The 20,428-nt window shown below is 41.9% G+C and overlaps 1 protein-coding gene across 1 annotated transcript; it reads left to right on the top strand.

Annotated features, from left to right (window-relative positions):
- Positions 1–1,950: 1,950 nt before the first annotated feature.
- Positions 1,951–17,503, top strand: LOC137286705 (uncharacterized). The gene is made up of 5 exons (XM_067818687.1): positions 1,951–1,977; positions 2,760–2,813; positions 3,431–3,518; positions 3,978–4,154; positions 17,235–17,503. Exons 1-5 carry the CDS (start codon positions 1,951–1,953, stop codon positions 17,501–17,503), a joined length of 615 nt encoding a protein of 204 aa, XP_067674788.1.
- The last annotated feature ends 2,925 nt before the right edge of the window (positions 17,504–20,428 follow it).

Here is a 20,428-nt window from a genome sequence, read left to right as displayed (position 1 = left end):
GCACTGTGGGAGAGGACATGGAGGTACCATGCGCTGGGGGAGAGGACAGGGAGGTACCATACACTGGGGGAGAGGACATGGAGGTACCATGCACTGTGGGAGAGGACAGGGAGGTACCATGCACTGTGGGAGAGGACAGGGAGGTACCATGCACCGTGGGAGGGGGCAGAGAAGTACCATGCACCGTGGGAGAGGACAGGGAGGTACAATACACTGTGTGAGGGGATAGGGAGGTACCATGCACTGTGGGAGGGGATAGGGAAGTACCATGCACTGAGGGAGAGGATAAGGAGGTGCCATGCACTTGGGGAGAAGATAGGGAGGTACCATGCACTGTGGGAGAGGATAGGGAGGTACCATGCACTGGGGGAGGGGATAGGGAAGTACCATGCACTTGGGGAGAGGATAAGGAGGCACTATGCACTTGGGGAGAAGATAGGGAGGTACCTCTGTAAGTAAAGAGAACGAGGTACCATACACGGAGGTAGTGGAGAGGAAGGTATCATGGACTGGCAGAGAGGGAGGTACCATACACTGGGGGTGGGGACAGAGAGGTACCATTCACTGGAGGAGCGAGGGGGGTACCATACTCCGAGTGAGAGTTGCGGGAGGCACTATACACTGGGGTTGAGGAGAGGGAGGCGCCATACAATGTGTGTGAGGAGAGGGAGGTACTATACAATGTGTGTGAGGAGAGGGAGGTACCATACACTGGGGTAAAGAGAAGGAGTACCATACACTGGGTGTGAGGAGAGGGAGGTACCATACACTGGCTCCCCACGTGATAACATGGATGTATCAGGGCAGTGGCCAGTTTATATTGGTGGGTGAGAGGAACGGAGACGGGATGAGACAAGCACGACTTGTGTGTGTTTCAGGCGACACGTGTTTGAGATCGACATACTACTCATGTGTCTCAGGAGTGGGCAGTACGACGGCCGGTAGGTACGGCAGTCCTGTGTTAACAAGGGTGCAACGTACTGTGACACCGAACGCAGTACTCCTGAGGACACTGAGTGACCCAAGGAGGTCCATGTGCTCAGTAGATCGAAAACCCTGGTAGCAGACCGGTTCGCAAGGGACCACGACGATCTCTGCTACCGGCTCTGTCCAAGGCAAGAACATGATAACGATGAACATATCTGCTGGAAGAGCTGACGGAGCCCTGGTAGTGTTGTTGTAGGATTCGAGGTTATGTACCACTTGATGTAACGTCACTTGTGCTCCTGTAGATGCGTGTCCTGCAGTCAGCAGCTCACTGAAGAATGAAAAGCGACTCGTCGGCTCTACTACGTCTTCTCCACTCACGTACCCCTTACAACAAGTGTTGTCTGTTTACTGCAACATTTGTCATCGTCAATGTTATGACGTCAGAATTAGGGTAGACGTCGTTGAACTGTTTGGCACCTTTGTTGCCAGGTGTGGTGTGGACTGTAAGGGTTCCTGACTGGAACCTGTGCTGTAAACGTCTCCATAAGTTACCAATTGATGTCTTATGACCCTTTAGGTACGAGGCTGAAGCATTCCTAGCACTCTCTATCTGTCAGTTTCCCGAGACTAACTTGTGACTTCGCAGACTGCAGTGACTCGAAAATGTCGAACTAGTGAAGCAGGCCATTAACCATATTGTTTCAGAGACTGGACGTGAAGAGGAGGGAAGACACTCACCTTTCAAGACATACTCATGTCTATACCTTCTGTAGTCATGAATAACTCGTGGGAAGGTAAAGATTGACATTCGATTGGTTTTTAAGTGCACAGTTCTTTTACATGGTCGCGACCAGCCGAACTAAGTCAACACACAACCCATTCCGTACATATACTGACTGATCATACAGTGTCAGGGCCCAGTCTCTGCCCCTACCAGGCACTCTGTGAGTAGTGCTAACTGGATACCTACATGAACACGTCGAAGGCTCCAATCAAATTAGTGGATATCTCATTGTGAATATGATGTTCTTGAGAGCTTGTATCTTGGTGAGTATCTGACTTTGACAAGGACATGTAGGGTGTGCGGGTGCAATGGAATGGGGTTTAGGAGTTAAATTTCACACGACAGTTATGCTAGCTTCAGCAATACATGTTCTGTTTTGAATGACATGTCAGATTTGGAGGAGACAATATTCACTCACCTGAAATATCTGAATGAATCATCAAAATTTACATACAGATTTTTGTTTTTAACTCTAACCCAGTTAGCATGTCGTGTAATGAAATGGTTGAATGAAGGATGTGTATATGTTCCACATGTTTAGTCATGACAGTCGAATACCAAATAAATACTGTATATATCTACAGTGAGTAACCGCTTGTATCGATATAAAATCTGTTTGTGTCAGGTGGCGCATCTCTGCAGATCAACGCGCTTGCTCTATGTTTCACGTTATACGTGCTTGTTGTATATTTCAGGTTACATCTGTGCGTAGGTCGAAGTGCTTGTATATTTCAGGTTACGCGTGTGTGTAGGTCGACGTACTTGTATATTTCAGATTATATATGTGTGAAGGTCGAAGTGCTTGTTGTATGTTTCAGGTTATAGGTGTGTGTGTGTGTAGGTCGACGTGCTTATTGTATATTTCGGCTTATATGTGTGCGTAGGTCGAAGTGCTTGTTGTATATTTCAGGTTACAGGTGTGTAGGGCAACGTGCTTGTTATATGTTTCAGGTTACACGTATCTGTAGGTCGTTGTACGCCTCACCTCCTGGAGTGCGTCCACCAACACCTGACATATATAACATCATGTGGTCTTTACTTTCAGGGTTACCTGGTCAGCTCGGTGTTGACTCAGACGTCGGACCCCTGCACTGTACATGTGAGTTATAGCACTGAGTAGCCACTGATGATGGGTACACATGGCCATCAGTGGCACACACCACACACAGACACACACAGACACACACAGACACACACAGACACACAGACACACACATACACACCGACAGACACACAGACAGACACACACCCACCGTTTAACGAGGAGCAGTCACATATATAAACTTGAAAAATTGATCTTAATACCGAGGTGATAACTGAAACCCGCACAAGAAATGACCGTCGTTATCACATGGGTGATAGTTTTACAGCAGGCATTGCTGTCATATATGGACAATATCACACTGATGTTCCTGTAACATTAGAGTCAGCTGACGTGTAAAATGGCTACACTGGGATGTGTTCTCTACTTATTTCATCATCAGTGTCAATAAATCGTGCAGTCACATTACCGTGGAGATAAAGACATTCCCCGAAGTTTGAAGTTAATCGGTGAATCTGTTCACGATTCTGTTATCGTCATTTGAAAGGGCTGACAACACATGCTTCACCTGTCATATGTTCGTATGTTGTGTACACAGTTGGAACAAATAGTGACGATTGAAGGTTTATTATGGTGACGTATGATGTTTCGCAATACCATGTGTTTGTACCCAGGTCTGTGAGACGCCGGGCTATGAGTGTCGCCTTGTCATCGTGTCCTGCGCTCCTGACAGTCCGTGCCCCCCACAACCAGAGTGTGTCCGTGAGTGTCGGATAGATGCAGATGAGTGAGTGATAAATTCGTGAGTGAGTGCGTGAGTGAATGAGTGGATGATTTATAAGATGTGTGAGTATTGAAGTGAGTGATAGATGAGAGAGTGACATGATTGAGTGAAGAAAAACATGCACTGAAATCTTACAATCGCGTTGCCCTGATGTCATTACAAGTAAAAAGCAGATAAATAGATGTTGCTTTGGAACTTCAGAGAGTATGTCCGTGGTGTTTCATTATGTGTAATATCCACACAGCCTGCATGAACAGAAAGTTTCCATGAAAGCTACATCAAAACAGAACAAAAAACACTGTCTGCGTCTTGAAAAGTTCATTGTGTAAAAGCGCAACGTTGATGCAATGTATGCTTAGTGATAACTGAAGATGACTTGCTATGTTTGTGACACAACGGGAAGATGACCACAAGTGTTTCCCTGGTGTCTGTTTCAGCCCGTGGCCAGGGATTAGTCGGATCGTGTAGGTACGGTAGCCCAGTGCTGGAACAGACAGGCCCGCAGATATACAGCACTCGGTACTGTGACGGCCAGAAACATTGTCCTGACACCACCGAGTGCAACACTGAGACACAAGACACCCAGGCCCTCTGCTGCTGGAACCCATCTCTTGGTAAGTACACACTCATTCACACCCACCACTAGCTGATACACTCACAACACACACTCCCACACCTGGTATGTACACAACAGACGCTCACACACCTGGTATGTACACAACAGACGCTCCCACACCTGGTATGGACACAACCGACGCTCACACACTTGGTATGTACACAAAAGACGCTCCCACACCTGGTATGTACATAACAGATGCTCCCACACCTGGTATGTACACAACAGACACTCACACACCTTGTATGTACACATCCGACACTCACACACCTGGTATGTACACAAAAGACGCTCCCACACCTGGTATGTACACAACACACGCTCCCACACCTGGTATGTACACAACAGATGTTCCCACACCTGCTGTGTACACAGTAGCCGCTCCCACACCTGGTATGGACACATCCGACGCTCACACACATGGTATGTACACAAAAGACGCTCCCACACCTGGTATGTACATAACAGATGCTCCCACACCTGGTATGTACACAACAGACACTCACACACCTTGTATGTACACATCCGACACTCACACACCTGGTATGTACACAAAAGACGCTCCCACACCTGGTATGTACACAACACACGCTCCCACACCTGGTATGTACACAACAGACACTCACACACCTTGTATGTACACAACAGACGCTCACACACTTGGTATGTACACAAAAGACGCTCCCACACCTGGTATGTACACAACAGACGTTCCCACACCTGGTATGTACACAACAGGAGCTCCCACACCTGGTATGTATAGATGGGGTACCCATTCGTCAGGTACACCCCTTCTTAGCACTATAAGTTATATATTTAGGTGTTAATCGGGAAATCGAAAATAACTTTTGTCCACAAGAGTCCTAAAGAGTTATTTTCAATACTGAATCATCACTTTGGAAAATCAAATGTACATCCGAAAGATGATGAAAGTCGTCAAGCCGAAAACGTCTCCAGTTTTTTTCACTGAGAAGATTGGATAACCTTTGGACCACCAGATTATGAATCTTCTGGAAGCAGTTTTGACACTTTTCACCCCGTGAGTGAAGAGTAAATTACTCCTCGAATCTAAACCCACATGCTTTATCTGCTCTTCTACAGCTGGTAAATACTTACCTGGAATTGTACGCTAAGTGCTTCAGGTCTACCGTGGTCAAACCACTGATCAAGAAGCTTTCACTTGATTCAAAGCTACAGGCCAATATCTAACCTTCCAATCATATCCAAAACTATGGAGTAGATAGTGAAGATTCAGACTGGGCAGCATCTGACTGAACATAGACTAGTACCAGTCTGCCTACAGATGAACCCATATCACAGAGTGGGTTGTGCATAAGGTGAAGTAGTCGGTCGGTAGATGGTGATAACTTTGGAATGCTTGTTGATTTAGAACTGTCTTCCGTCTTTCATACTGTGGACAATCAACTTCTGGAAAACGATCACCGTATCCACCGGAATGCCTCAAATGTTGTGTTTTCTGTCTACAGAACAGAACCCAGTCTGTATATGTACTGAACACAATGTCCCCGATACTGTATTGATGTGTCGAGTACTCATATCCATCCTTGATATCAAACCATTGGGCTCTATAATGAGTGACCAGCATATTGCCCATTATGTTTACGCTGACTCTCAACTCATGGATAACTGTATTTGTGACCCCCAGAGTCAGACTGAGGTCTGTGCCAGAATAGAGACGTGCGTGAAACACTGGATGCCTAAGAACATGTTGTAGCTAAATGGCCCAGAACTGAAGTCATGATTATTGCTTCTAAATCCAGATGCAGAAATGTGGCATCTATTATCTCCAGATCGATGACGTAGACATTTCTGTTTCCGTTGAAAACCTACGCATGTTTATAGACGAGAATCTATCCATGGAAAAGCGTATCTACCACTAATGGAGATATGCCACCACTTCCCGAGGAACATTGGTTCTGTCCTTCACCTGTACAGCAGAAAAGTCCCAGCTGCACGGTAGAGATCGTCAGTGTTGTCGCGGTTAGACTACCATATTAGTCTCTGGATTGGTGAGTGAGTGAGTGAGTGAGGTATTATTTAACGTCACACCGGCAATATTTCAGCCATATCGTGACGCGAACAAACATGATTATAAAGAATATGTATATATTCTAAAACCGGTCGTCAAAGTACGGTAAAATAACTAGAGGATCATATTTTGAGTTTAAAACTAGCATATGGAGTTAAACAGTAACAGCACAATTCAGACAATACATAATATAAAAAAAACAGGCTATAGATCACCAACAACTGAAGGTAGATCACCATACTAGGGACCAAGGGGACTTACATTACTTTTGCTACCTGCATGGACCCTAAGCTGGATTTACACCATCCCCTCAGCCGCTTGTGATTGTAGGAAAATGTAGCCGAATTTTTATATGACAAAATTCACTTTTTCTCTTTGAAAGTTTTGGGACTCTCTCAAGGTGACAATAATTTTACGCTACTTTTACCCCCTTTGAGGGTACAGACACTAACAATCGCAGTTGACAATTTATACCACCGTGTTTAAAATATCAACTTTCTGTTTACAAAACATATTATTCAAAAGTTATCTAATTATTCTATTTCCTTTAAAAATTCAATGATTAAATGATAATTAACATTAAAAAGATCCGTCATTATTTTGACATTGAAATATTTCGCCCTTGTGATGGCGAAATCAATACAGTCAAGCAAGACTTGCTTGACCGTGATTCCTTCATCAGAAGGGATACAAAACGGAGGATCCTCACCATTAAGCAAATATTATAAATATTAGAGTATCTAGTGTGGCCAATGCGACATCGTCGCATAACGACCTCCTCAAATCTGGACTGACAACCCAAGTAGGTGTAACCAATATAGGGTTTTATTGCATGTAATTTATTAACACCCACTTGGGTGTCTCACTTCTTCTGCATCAGATCACGGATATAAGATCTAATGGTAGCTTTATAATCTAAATATGGAATCAGAATTTCACAGATTTGTTGTGTGCTGCCTTAGCAGCAATATCGGCCACTGTGTTCCCAGAGATTCCTATGTGACACGGTATCCAACAAAAGACGATGTCACATTGGTCAGTAGCAAGATCATTATATAATTCAATAATTTCAATTAAAAGTGGATGTTTACAAGATACGTTTTTAAAAGCTTGAAGACATGAAAGAGAGTCAGAAAAGATTATATATTGTTTATGTGTAGGATATCTTTGAATGTATTTGAGAGCTGTTAGTATTGAGTTTCCTTCTGCTGTGAAAATAGAGCTGTTATCCAATAACCTAGAAGATATTGTTTTGGATCCAATGGCAATGGCACATGCAACTGCTCCAACACCCTTTGACCCATCAATAAATAAGGATTTGTATGTACTATATTTACTTTTTAATTGATTATGTTCTTGTTTATATTGTAATTCGTTAGTTTCTGATTTTTTAAACTTTGCCAGTGTTAGGTCACCTTGTGCCCTCACTAATTGCCAAGAAGAAGAAAGAAGACGGGAAGTAGATATATCCTCCTACCCAATCCCAGCAGCAGAAATGTATTGTTGGATTCGTATCCCAAGAGGAGGAACAGGTGAAGTTTTATCATTATACAAATCCTCATAAAGAGAATTAAAAACGCAGTTGTGAGCAGGATTGGATTCATTAGAATATAACTTTGTGATATATTGTAAAGACAATTTGATACGGCGAAGTTTTAGAGATGGCTCATCGGCCTCAACTGAGAGACTGTCAATGGGAGATGTTTTGAAAGATCCAAGACATAGCCTCAGACCTTAGTGATATACAGAATGTAATAGCTTTAGGTTGCCTTTGCAGGCTCCACCATGCACAATGGAACCGTAATCAAGTTTCGATCGAACAAGAGATCTATATAAGTAAAGGAGGGTAGTTTGGTCCCCTCCCTACTTTGAATTAGAAACAGTTTTTAACAAATCGAGTGTCTTCAGCATTTGGCTTTGAGGTACTTAATATTGGGCAGAAAGGTTAGATGCGAGTCAAAGATAAGACCAAGAAATTTAGCCTCCTTCACAACTTTGATGGGTGTGCCATTTAATGATAATTCGGGGTCTTTTGGGGGTTTGTATTTCCTACAAAAATGTGTATAATTAGTTTTAGTTTTAGAAAATTTAAACCCGTTTTCCACAGAGTATTTATGAATTGTATTTATCTAAATAGTTCGCATATTTTTACCACGGCAAGAAATATTAAAATCATCCACAAAAAATGATCCATCAATTGAATCACTTAAAACCTTTGAAAGACTATTTATTTTAATACTAAGTAGCGTGACCGACAAAATACTGCTTTGTGGGACACCCTGATCCTGATTATAATGAGCAGACAGGGTAGAACCCACTCTGACTTGAAATTGCCTGTCGGTTAAAACTGTGATATAAGGAGAGGCAAACGACCCCGCAAACCAAAACCATGTAAATCCTTTAAAATGCCATGCTTCCACGTAGTATCGTATGCCTTCTCAAGATAACAAAAATATAGATACTGCGTATTGGTTGGTGATAATAGCATTTTTGACGAAGGATTCTAAACGTACTAAATGATCAATAGTACTTCTATTCTTCCGAAAACATATATTAACATGAATATTTGTAATGAGGTTATTAGTTTCCAGATAATCTGTTATTTACCATTTGTTCCATGGTTTTACAGATGCAGATGGTTAAAGATATCGGTCTGTAATTAGATGGATCGGTTTGATCCCGGCCAGGTTTTGGTATTGGCACTACAATGGCATTACGCCAGGAAGGAGGAAAAATTCCAGACGTCTATATTTTGTCAAATATATCTAAAAGTGTGACCAGATATGGTTCAGGCTAGAGTTTCAATAGCTGGTAATGAATATTGTCATCACCCGCTGCAGTATTGTTAACTCGCGAGTTTGGGGAATCAGCTCGCTTGGCAGCTAGGAGGTGTAACTATACCAACCCACACACAACACGAGAACCTGAGTAAATAAACAAGGAGTTTATTGCGCCACAGTCACAGGATCATTTTTACATGATTAGGTACAAATAATTATTGGATCATATTGACACGGTAATCAGGTGTCAAAATACATTATCATTATAGGCCGATATACAAAGTACATAATCATCATACGTCGATATACACGGCACATATTACATAAATCAAGATACATTTTCTAACACATAACATCAACACAATTTTGTTCATACATCTTATAATACTAGCATATCCAAAGCAACATTACGCAGTACATAATGAAATACACAGTGTCGAACACACTCTATTCATTATACCAGGATCATTCAACACTGGAAAGTATTTACTCATAATACAATAATTGAAACAATACACGACAAGCTCTACAACAGCCACGAAACCACTATTATCAAACAGACAAAACATGAACAGCAATACAGGGAGCGATTTGGGTTTTACAGCGCTTTTAACAATATTTCAGCAATAGCTTAGGACACCAGAAATGGGCTTAACACATTGTGCCCACGTGGGGAATTGAACCCGGGCCTTCAGCGTGACGAGCAAACGCTCTAACCACTAGGGTACCTCGCCGCTCCTGAACAGAGCAATAGAGAGTAATACAGTCTAAAATATATTAACGACCACGTTCCACCTAAACATAACGACCTTGCCAAGGATCTTAACATGTGGTCATGATAGCAAAAATGTACTGCAGAAAACATTGAACAGTAATGGTAACGATTTGCCAAGGTAGAAGAAAGTAAAGGGTCTTACCTGAGTAAATAAACAAGGAGTTTATTGCGCCACAGTCACAGGATGATTTGTGACTGTGGTCGTCCCTGTTTTATACCCTTTCCCAGTTGTCATAGCTAATCGGGTTTACTGATAATATTGCTGATAAGTTGTTGTATCTCAATCCTATTGCCTAATTCGAGTACCGATAACGTACCTACTGCGAAGTTAAGTTACTCTGTCTGTCAGAATTACATAAAGATTTTCATAACGTATTTGACCACAACGGCGTTGACAAGCGAAAGACACGATACATCTGCTGACACATACAAGATATTGGTCTTGGACATTCGATATCAGTGTGACCACGAGTGAAGTACACGATAAATTGGATTAGCCTATCTCTATCTGTTGACACTTACAAGATACTGGTCTTGGACCTTCGTTATCAGTGTGACCCTTGGCAGACTGAAGATGTGGAACGAGTAGCATTTCAATATTTCAATAAAATATTCTGTCATAGAATCTTTATAAAATATTGTGCATTTCCACCATGTTAATAGTATCATGAGCTTGATCAAGAGCCCAGTGGGGCTCATGTAACGAAAACACTTAATAATAGTCGTCACCATTATTGGAATCAAAATTAACTTTTGTCTTTTCCTGTTGTTTTTGGTATCTCTGAAATTCAGGGACATAATTTGCCGATGAAGAATTTTTGCAAGAGTTTCGTCAGTTTTATTTGTAATGGCCGCTTTGTTAGTTACTAATATGTCACCATCTTTGGGATGGTGAACAACAGATTTTGAACCTTTGCCTTTTATTCGCTGAACCATGTTCCACACCTTAGACATGAGTGTACGTGAATTAATTTTTGAAACATAGTTCCTCCAAGATTGGCGCTTGTTTTGCTTATACGTACGTCGTGCCTTAGCACTAGTAATTTTAGCGTTGTTGAAGTTATGAACAGTAGGATCTCTGTGAAAATATTTTTCTTCTTTCTTCCTACGTTTACTTGCCTGTTTGTATTCGTCAGTAAAACATGGTTTACGAATATGAGGAGTTGCAGAGGACTTAGGAATGGTTTGATCAGCAATTTCATTCAGTTGTGTTGGGAACATCAGGTTGGGATCTGGTACATTACTGAAGTGATCAGGTGTTAATTTGTCAACGAATAATTGTTCATATACAGGCCAATTTGTCTTAGTGAAATTCTTACTGGATGAAGGTAGATTGTCACCTGGTGTTATAGATCTCAGGAGAGTAGGGAAGGTCATTATGTACAGACCATTCAAATTCCTTGACAATTTTCGACTCTGTGAGAGTTAGATCAAGTGCAGAATACGTTCCAGTGGCTGGATGCAAGTAAGTGTTGGAATCATCATCATAAACACACAAATTATTTTCGGAAATAAAATCTTCAATAACGTTCCCTTTATTGTTTGTATTTGTACTACCCCATCGAGGGCTGTGCCCGTTTAAGTCGCCCATGATGATGCAGGGCTTTGGGAGCTGATCATATAAACTTTGAAGGTCAGTTTGACGAAGAACTGATGCAAGTGGTGCATACAGTGTGCACAAAGTAAGAGCAATGTGCAGGGTCAGCTGGATAGCAACAGCTTGAAGATTAGTATTCAGTGGAACGGCACTAAGAATTATGTCCTGTCTGACCAGGATACTAGATCCTCCAGTAGCTTTGTCCCCGTGGGGAGAAAATGAATGGTAACAACTATATTGTAGTAAGTTAAAAACATCAGTATGTTTAAGATACGTCTCCTGGAGACACAGTGCTGAAGGTTTAAAGTCCTGTAACAATAGAAGAAGCTCATTATAATTCTTCCTAAGTCCTCTGCAATTCCAGTGTACTATTGTATCCGTCATTTAGGAGATGTTATCGGTGAAAATTCACGACCCGTTTTCTTAGGAGAATGGCTCCGAGAGCGGGTTATCAGAGGAGGTGACACCTCCATGTCATCTAAAAGATCAAATCTGTTTAAAAGTAACACAGGGCTTCTTTGTCCTTTAGGAAGACGGTCACTTGCATTTTGCTTCTTAGAGTAATCTACGTTTACATTCTTCTTTTTGATAACCGGTGTAGGTGCTGTTTGAGTTTCAGAGGATTGTGACGTTTTTAGTGAGGAAGAAACAGAAGGAAGATCCTGAATACTCATAGGTGTCTGAGCCGTCAGCCAGGTCAGGTCTGTTTGGCAGTCAATAGATTTAGTGGCAGGTCTCGTCACCTCTGCATATGTTGACTTTCCTCTCAATACAGTGCTACCAGATGGTGTAGCTGAAGTTGTCAACCTCCTTGCTTCTGAAAAGCTATGTTCTTTTCAATTTTAATACGTTGGACACTCATTTCAAACTGCCACACCGGACACTCTTTAGAAGACGACATGTGAGAGCCAGAACAATTTACACATTTGATTTCAGACGAACATGTGCTGTTGTCGTGATCTGTACCAACGCAGCGTGAACAAGAAGCATGATTTTTACAAGTCTTCTGACAGGGAAAACATCTCAGTGGATTTGGAACATACATGTCAATTTTCATAGAGAAGCATCCTACTTTAATTGATTGAGGTAAACTGGGTACATCAAACGTAAGCAAGTAAGTATTTGAGGGTACATATATTCCATCCTTCTTAAAGCTGAATCGCATAGCCTCGACCACATACGCATATGCATACGCAACTGACTAACAATGCCATCGTTTGACAGATCAGCAAGACTTATCTCTGTCTCGGATGATTCCTTTGCTAAAATTTAACGAATGATTTTGCTTCCAGAAGATTTGCTTCCAAGAGGATATACTCAAGCAGTAGCATTATAGATATGCACCAAAAGATTGGCCCATGGGCCACCGCCCATTGGGCATAAGACTCTAGGCAAAGTTCATGTAAACAAAATTATAGTTAAATAATATTGTTTAAACCAAGGGCGCCAAGACCAAAATTTAAACAATTCCAAATCACATTTTGTGCCAATGTAAACATAAAATCCATGCACAGGTCTTGGCATGTCCAGCCGATTGGTTGAACCGGGCCCATTCAACCACCCGTCAGGACCAAAGTGGTGTGTTGAGCAATAGGAACACTGGTCCTACTCCTACCCCCAACTGGTTGAGAGTAAGAACAGTTTAAGATTTTAACTCTACCCTACAAAGACCTAAATGGAACTGCTCAACTCTGTCCCCAAGCCGTTGTCTCGGCACACGTCCAATAGAAGAATCTCGGATCTGCCGATCAGTCACTTCTTCTTGTGCTCCAAATAAACTCAAACATTTCGGACATCTCCGTCAAACATTCGGCTGCTTTCCTGTGGAACTCTCTCCCAAAGGGAATTAAATCTACAGCCAGTCTTGTACATTTTAAAAGTGTAAGTATTATACTATCGTTGCCGTTTGATAATCACATTTTAAGAACTAATTTACGAGGGGATATCAAACAGTTTTGAGTCTCGCCCTGAAAAAGCAAGATTTTGGAATTCATGCTGCTTTCTTTCTCAACATAGTCCTCTTCCAACTTCACACACTTCTCCCATCTGGTTTGCCAATTGCTGATTCCTGATCTGAAGAACTCTACATCTTGGTCCCCTAAAAGACCCTCCACAGCAGCGATAAGCTCATCATCATCCTGAAATTTCTTGCCCCGGGTGTGTTTTTTTCAGTCGAGGAAAGAGGTGGAAGTCGCTAGGGGCTAGGTCTGGTGAATTTCGTACTCGCACGTGCGCGCAGCTTCCATTGCAGCTCGACTGGTGTGGACTGGCGCATTGTCCTAGTGAAGAAGAATTCCTCGCCTGATCTTTCCCCGCCGCTTCCCTTTGATGGACTGGCGTACCTGCTTCGGAAGGCTAGCATAGTACTCTCCATTCATTGTCGTGCCATGAGGCAAGTAGCCGAAGCGGATAACACCTTTACTGTCCCCAAAAATAGTTGCCATATTAACCTGGTCGATTTGAACTTCTTTGTCCTTGGACAGGTGACATGTTTCCATTCCACTGACTTCTGCTTGCTCACAGGGCCATAATGATGAAGCCAGGTTTCATCACAGGTTACCTATTCTAAAGTGAAAATCTTCCGGGTTGGCATGGTAACGAGTCAGCATCGCGCCACTGTTGTTGACCAGAGAAAGCTTCATGTCATCAGAAGCATTCTTTGGACCCATCTTGCACACACCACTGACATGTGGAGATTGTCATGGAGTATGCTGTGAATGGATCCATATGAGAGCCCGGTTGCATCTTCTAACTCGTGCAGGGTGATACAACGGTTTCCCATCACTAGTTGATGCACAGTGTCAATGTTTGCTTTGATGGTACTGGTACTGGACGGGGGACATCATCTAAGTTCTCTGTTCCTCGCTGAAATTCTTTCACAGAACGTTTGATGGTTGCAGCAGAAGGGGAAGACTCCTTGTAAACAGCAGTGAGCTGCTCTTCAACCTGCTTGGTCGTGTTGCCCTCGGGGACAAGAAACTTTATTACTGCTCTATATTCAACCTTGTCCATTTTTCACATTCACTAGGGGGTATATCTCTTCTGCAAAGCACTGCCATTGAAGAAATGCATCCAGCTATGTGATCCTACTGGGAATATGTAGCTTGGACACTAATATACGTTAGATGCCCCGCCCATTACTATCTGTCACGTATAAATATGCAAGGCTCAAAACTTTTTTGATATCACCTCGTAAGAGACTTAAGCAGATATTTACGTTAGTTAAGATTCAATACATAACCATTATGATTTAATATTAGAAGGAAGGGAACAATGAGCTCAGATGTAATTTGTAACATGTGTAATATCAACAGAAACGAAGATGACATCCTCTTCCTATTTGAATATGATAAATACGTAGCGCTACGAAAAGCACATTTACCTCTATGGAATAATTTAACAAATGCTTGTAAATTCATAAAGTTAATAACTTCCAATGACATGGTACTTTAATTTATTTGTGCCAATTAAATTTAAATCATCTCTTAAATGTCGATCTTCTATGTATTAACATTAATGTCTGCCTACTGCCATAATGCACAATATCATTTATATTGTTTTAATTGTACATGAGCCGATGCTCTACAAACTGGAAAAAAATGCTTCTTTTCACATTCAATCTCCTCCAACTCTCTGAAGTTTAAATCTCACCTTTCTTTTCCTTCGTTACTGACTATTGCATTTGCGTTTAGAGCAAGTGTTAAGGAGTTAAGTGCATTACTATTGAACCATTAGAATTATGTCATACAGATTAATATACAAAGCAGCACAGGGGGTGATCTAGGCACAGTCAGCCTGTACAGGCGCATCATTTGGTCAGGGCCCTTGTCCCCTCAACCCTGACAGCGAATGGGACTTCTCCCACCAAACACTGCTTAGTCGAACCCGCCAAGAAGTTTCCGTGGATATTTAGACACCCCAACACTGCAGCCGTCTGCATTACCCAGTGTGTAAGAAGGTCTGTGCTCCCGGTGGAAACCCCGGGCATCTCCTGAGCTACGCCAAGAGATATGGAGGTACCAACCAAAGGGTACCGAGAACAATGGGGAACTGACGCCAGTGTACTTGAGATGCATGCGAGACATCTCGAAGGCGAGGTCTGCATGTTTAGACTGCTTTTCCTAAATCTGGCCTATCACGTTACTGTTATAAGGAGCAGAAATCTAACTGACATAAATACATTTAATGGCTTTATTAAACAGCACAAGATCAGGTTTTTTGGCTGGAATACATCTCGGGCTTTATATGGGACTATTCCACTGAAGTTTCAAAGCATCATTTTCCATCTCGCCCTGGACATGGTCAGGGTCGCACCATGGATGGACCTCTGAGTCAAGCCACAGACAGCCACAGACAGTAGAGGAAACAACGGGGAACGCCATTATGTCGTTCCACGTATGCTGTTTGAGCCAAGGAAGGGCATCCACTGACAAGGTGTTTGACAAGTCTTTGAAGGGCATTTAGAAGTGAAATAACACATAAGAATGAAGATTTTTATGGATATCAACCTCTCTATTATGAGAACACAACGTTTCGGAGTTAATGCTTACCTGAAGGTTGACAGTATCTGTAACTTCAATACATTTCACGATCATCGTAATATTTTCTTTTAAAATCACATTACTGGTCCTGAGCACCAAAATGGAAGCCCTTAGTTTCACATTTTTGACCTGACGACTTCATCCAGGCGATGGAGTCGGTTGGATTGCTATTCTGTTCCGCACACTACAAGAACACTTTCCACAAATGTCGGACTTGGGGCAGACTTGGTGAAGAACTTCACCTGGTCTACTCTCATCGCGGTACTGTCCAGCAGTACACCGCAATCAACAAAATCAACTTCAAATTTCAGGATCTGTCCAGCAACCTTGACATGTTTAATATAGCTGTGGAATTCCTTGCTTTCATCGTGAGGCTTGACATGCATCATCAGAGGGTCATCGGATGAATATATGCATATGCAATGGTACACAAAAGAATTCTATCATGAAGAGCCTCCACATTAATCTAACCCCGGCCTCCAGAACTGAATGGAATATATGCAACTGAGAGAGGAATGAGGGTGGTGGACTCTGTTGTATCAGTTATAATGAGTCGAAGAATGGAGTCCCTTCAGTTCTATGTATATCATAGCCATGTGATTTTCCATAACTATATGCAAATGGAAGAACAGATCTCGATGGTCTATTGAAATGAGACCCATAAAGGTCCGGGTTAGAATATCGACCTTCAGTAGCCCATGCGTGTCGTAACAGGTTCGGATGGTTAAGCTCGCTGACTTGGTTGACGCATGTTATCGGTTCACAATAGCTCAGATCGATGCTCATGATGTTGCTCACTGGATTATCTGGTCCAGAGTCGACTATTTACAAGAAGTCGTCATACAGTTGGAATATTGTTGAATTCCTCATAAAACCAAACCTACTCACTCACTACATTGAAATCATACATGCCAAATGAATAATAATAATTAATACTGTCTTCTTTATTATTATTCCATTTTTGAAAGTACATGTATTGTTTCGGTGTATTTCCAGTATACAACAAGAGAAAATCATAGCAGTCCATCGTGCTATGTCAATTTTCTAACAATAAATATGCGAACTATATTCAATCAATGAGGTCGTTCAGATCCATGTTTTATGTGAACGATTTCAACAAAATAGTGAGGCACAAATAAATATCAGCACACATACCTGTCTGTAAGGTTCTTGTTCTTATTAACATTATTTCCATGTTACGATATTCATAATTAGAAACTGCTTAAATAACATTTTCGTATTTGACACGAAGGTAAAATAATAATTGGTATCACAACAGCCGACAAGGTCTGTTTAAATTGAGAAGCCGTTGATTATTCTGTATTGCCTTCACAGGTCCAAGACTTGTCACCATGCCGCCTGTGACGAACAATCCATTCCACAACTTTAACGGTCACTGTGCCAAGACATTCCCCCTACCGGTTTTCTTCTGTTACTTCATGGTCCCCCGGTGTGAACAGGATAGCGACTGTCTGCCCGGTTCGAAGTGCTGCCACACAGAGAAGTGTGGGAGACAGGGCTGCCTCCTGGCGAGGTTCACGGAGGAATGTTCCTTCTTGGATAGACTCATCGGCCTGTGCGACCACGGACTGTACCAATATTAAACCAAGGAATGTACCAAGACCACTCTGGCAATACGGAACGGATTATCCCAAGCTATAATCGCTGTATTTGATATCTTTATGCTTTTACTATTTCTTAAGCATGTATCATAAATAAACTGATCTTGAATTCAGAGCGAAAGTATTGTGTTTCACGGGGTGGTGTTAGGTAATCCGAGAACACCATTCAGTGCAGGTCATTGTATTGTGTATGAAGCTCTTGCATCTGGCTCCTGCATTCTATTTGCATATAATATATGTACACTTATCTTACCTCAAACATGAACGTCGCTTTCAGATTGGCTAAGCGCTATTCTACTATTTTCAATGTACCCCGCTTACAGGCGATGTATTATTTTCAATGTACACCGCTGGGAATTGCGAACTCTTCTGGTGTTTCACGGTAGTACTTCTTTGCCTCGAATCACGCATCAAGCATGGAAATTACCGATGTTTTGCGATTGAAAATCGATGGAAGGGAAGACAACTCTAAATCCGTTTACCTTGTGTCGTCTGCTAAATGGCGATTCTCTTCGCATTCAACAGAAGAGCTTCAAGCAGTTCAAAATTAAGATTCAGTTTTTTCAACGGTCACAGCAATGGAAGCGTTTGTCCGACCGAAACCGAGCCGAGGCAAGACGGGCCGCTATTTTGTTCCGATTTACTGTCACACCTTTCTATACGTTATGTATATAGGTCCTACTTTTAAATACATCATAGTAAAGCGCCTGTGTCTTCGTCGATATTAAGGGCAAAGTGGACGATTGGAAAGTGGATGTCTTACTTCTTGTCATACAAGAATTCTTGGTCTCTCTGAATGTTTATGAAACACATATAGCGGTTTCATAGGTCCCCTCTGATTAAAGTATAGTTGGAAAGAGGAAATTAGCTCTTTGCTCGAACTATATCAAATCAGCGATATTCTTCAAACTTATGCTTTTCAAGTTGACGATGAAATTACCTTGTTTTGTTGTAGTGGTCCAGAACAGAACGTCAGATTTATGAGCAGAAAGACACAGTTTTGCAAAGAGGCTGGGGTGTCTTTGCTTCAACTACTAGTAAATGAAAACCATGAGAGTGTAGATGGAGACCAAAGACTCACCTGGTGGCTGTGGAGATGGAGACAAGAATACACCTGGTTTCTGAATAGATGGAGACCAAAGATACACCTGGTGGCTGTGGAGATGGAGACAAGGATACACCTGGTGGCTGTGGAGATAGAGACAAGAATACACCTGGTTTCTGAATACAGCACATAAACGCACATTTATGGCTTGCAGCATTGTCTAGAAGCAAAATCACTTGAACGCACCTGTCTGTCCAAAACATTCAGCCAATCAGAAAAGAGCTCACTGGTCATCCACGCCTTTGAGTTATGTCTGTACCTCGCGTACACTTAGTTAACAAGAGTTCATCATGTCAACTCAATGTTTATTGTTCCCAATGACTGAGGGCAGTTACGTAAACATCGCCCGGGAGGCAAGGGAGGCGCTGTTACGGTTCGTGAACATGATTTACAGTGTCCGGACAATGAAGCAATTTACTGTTTGTTTTACTGATTGGTTACAGCTATTCAGCGTCAGCAAAATATAATATAATGTCAACTAACCGATGTCTTGTGAGAGTGAGAATCAGTTATACTGAATGTAACACAGCGAGCGGTCAAGCAGCGGGTATGTAGGTCTAGCGGGATTTCTGAATAACTGCAGTACTGACAATCACTTGTGCCAGGTGATCGCAGATATGTTACATTGTTGTCTGCGGTCATAGGAATACCACTTGTGTCTTTTGTCAACTCTGGCAAACCTGGATTACCTAATCTAATTGTTTTTCGATAATTGAAGTGGTTGCTGTTCATTTCAAGGTGTTTTCCTGAACATCTAGATGACTTCTTTCGCAATAAACATATCAATCGTTACTAATGTGTCTTAAATATTTCACATGTTTGACAGTTTGACTAACGTTGTTTCATGCAGTGTATGTTTCCAGTTATTTATCTTAGACGTTATTGTCAGCCTGTTTCGTCTACATGTCGATCACTTGACTTACTATGAAAATAGAGTGGCGGGGCCTGGCAGCACTACTTTCGCGGCATGAACTTGCATAACGGAGGAATATTACAACCTCAGTTTTCTTCCTCTGGAATTGTGACAGTATCTTCGAAAACGGCAAATTCTTGGAAGAATTATTCAAAGATGATGGGGGGCACAATCCCATGGCATATGTGACCACATGTGAGCAGATAAAGTAAAGTGAATGAACAGCCATAAAATATCCCTCAATGATCTCTATTGACAGATGAACTGCGCTGCAAATATCAAGTTTTCATGTATTTAAAATATTGAAAGCTGATAGATTATTATTCTGCCAAAGAATAAGTTAATGATACGTGTTTCTGGAAATTGACCTTCCAAAAGACGCCAATTCCACGCGAACGTTTCCTCTTCCACTGGAAATTCCATCACTAATACTTATCAGGCTCCATCTTGTCCAACGAGCGTCCCTCTCCAGTACCGCTTCGCTAAGGGTGATAGGAATGGCCTGTGGAAAGTAACTGATGGGTTATAATCGGAAGCAACTGCGAGAAGTACCATTGGGGGCGTACAACTCGTCAGAGGTGTGCAACGTTTAACAATTTGCAAACAAACCAAAAGCAAGTTACATCTTAGTTAAGTACCTCCGTTTCGTTAGACTGTCACACGGCTTCTAAACACAATCATGAAAAAAAAGGAAATTTAGCTGTTATTTCAGAAAACAGCTTTCATCATGATTCTCACCTGATCAAACACTGAATGGTAACATCATTCTATTCTAGGATAGCTAAATATATATAATGTATACTAATCGGTAATCATAGAAAGGCACTTATGCAGTCTAGGACATTCCACTGACCAGGTGAGGGAGAACCTGAAAACGAGCTTTAATAGT

The sequence above is a fragment of the Haliotis asinina genome, chromosome 6 (assembly GCF_037392515.1).
Source record: "Haliotis asinina isolate JCU_RB_2024 chromosome 6, JCU_Hal_asi_v2, whole genome shotgun sequence".
NCBI lineage: Eukaryota > Metazoa > Mollusca > Gastropoda > Lepetellida > Haliotidae > Haliotis > Haliotis asinina.
The sequence above is the reverse complement of the archived record's forward strand: the minus strand, read 5'-3'. Positions and strand labels throughout refer to the sequence as shown.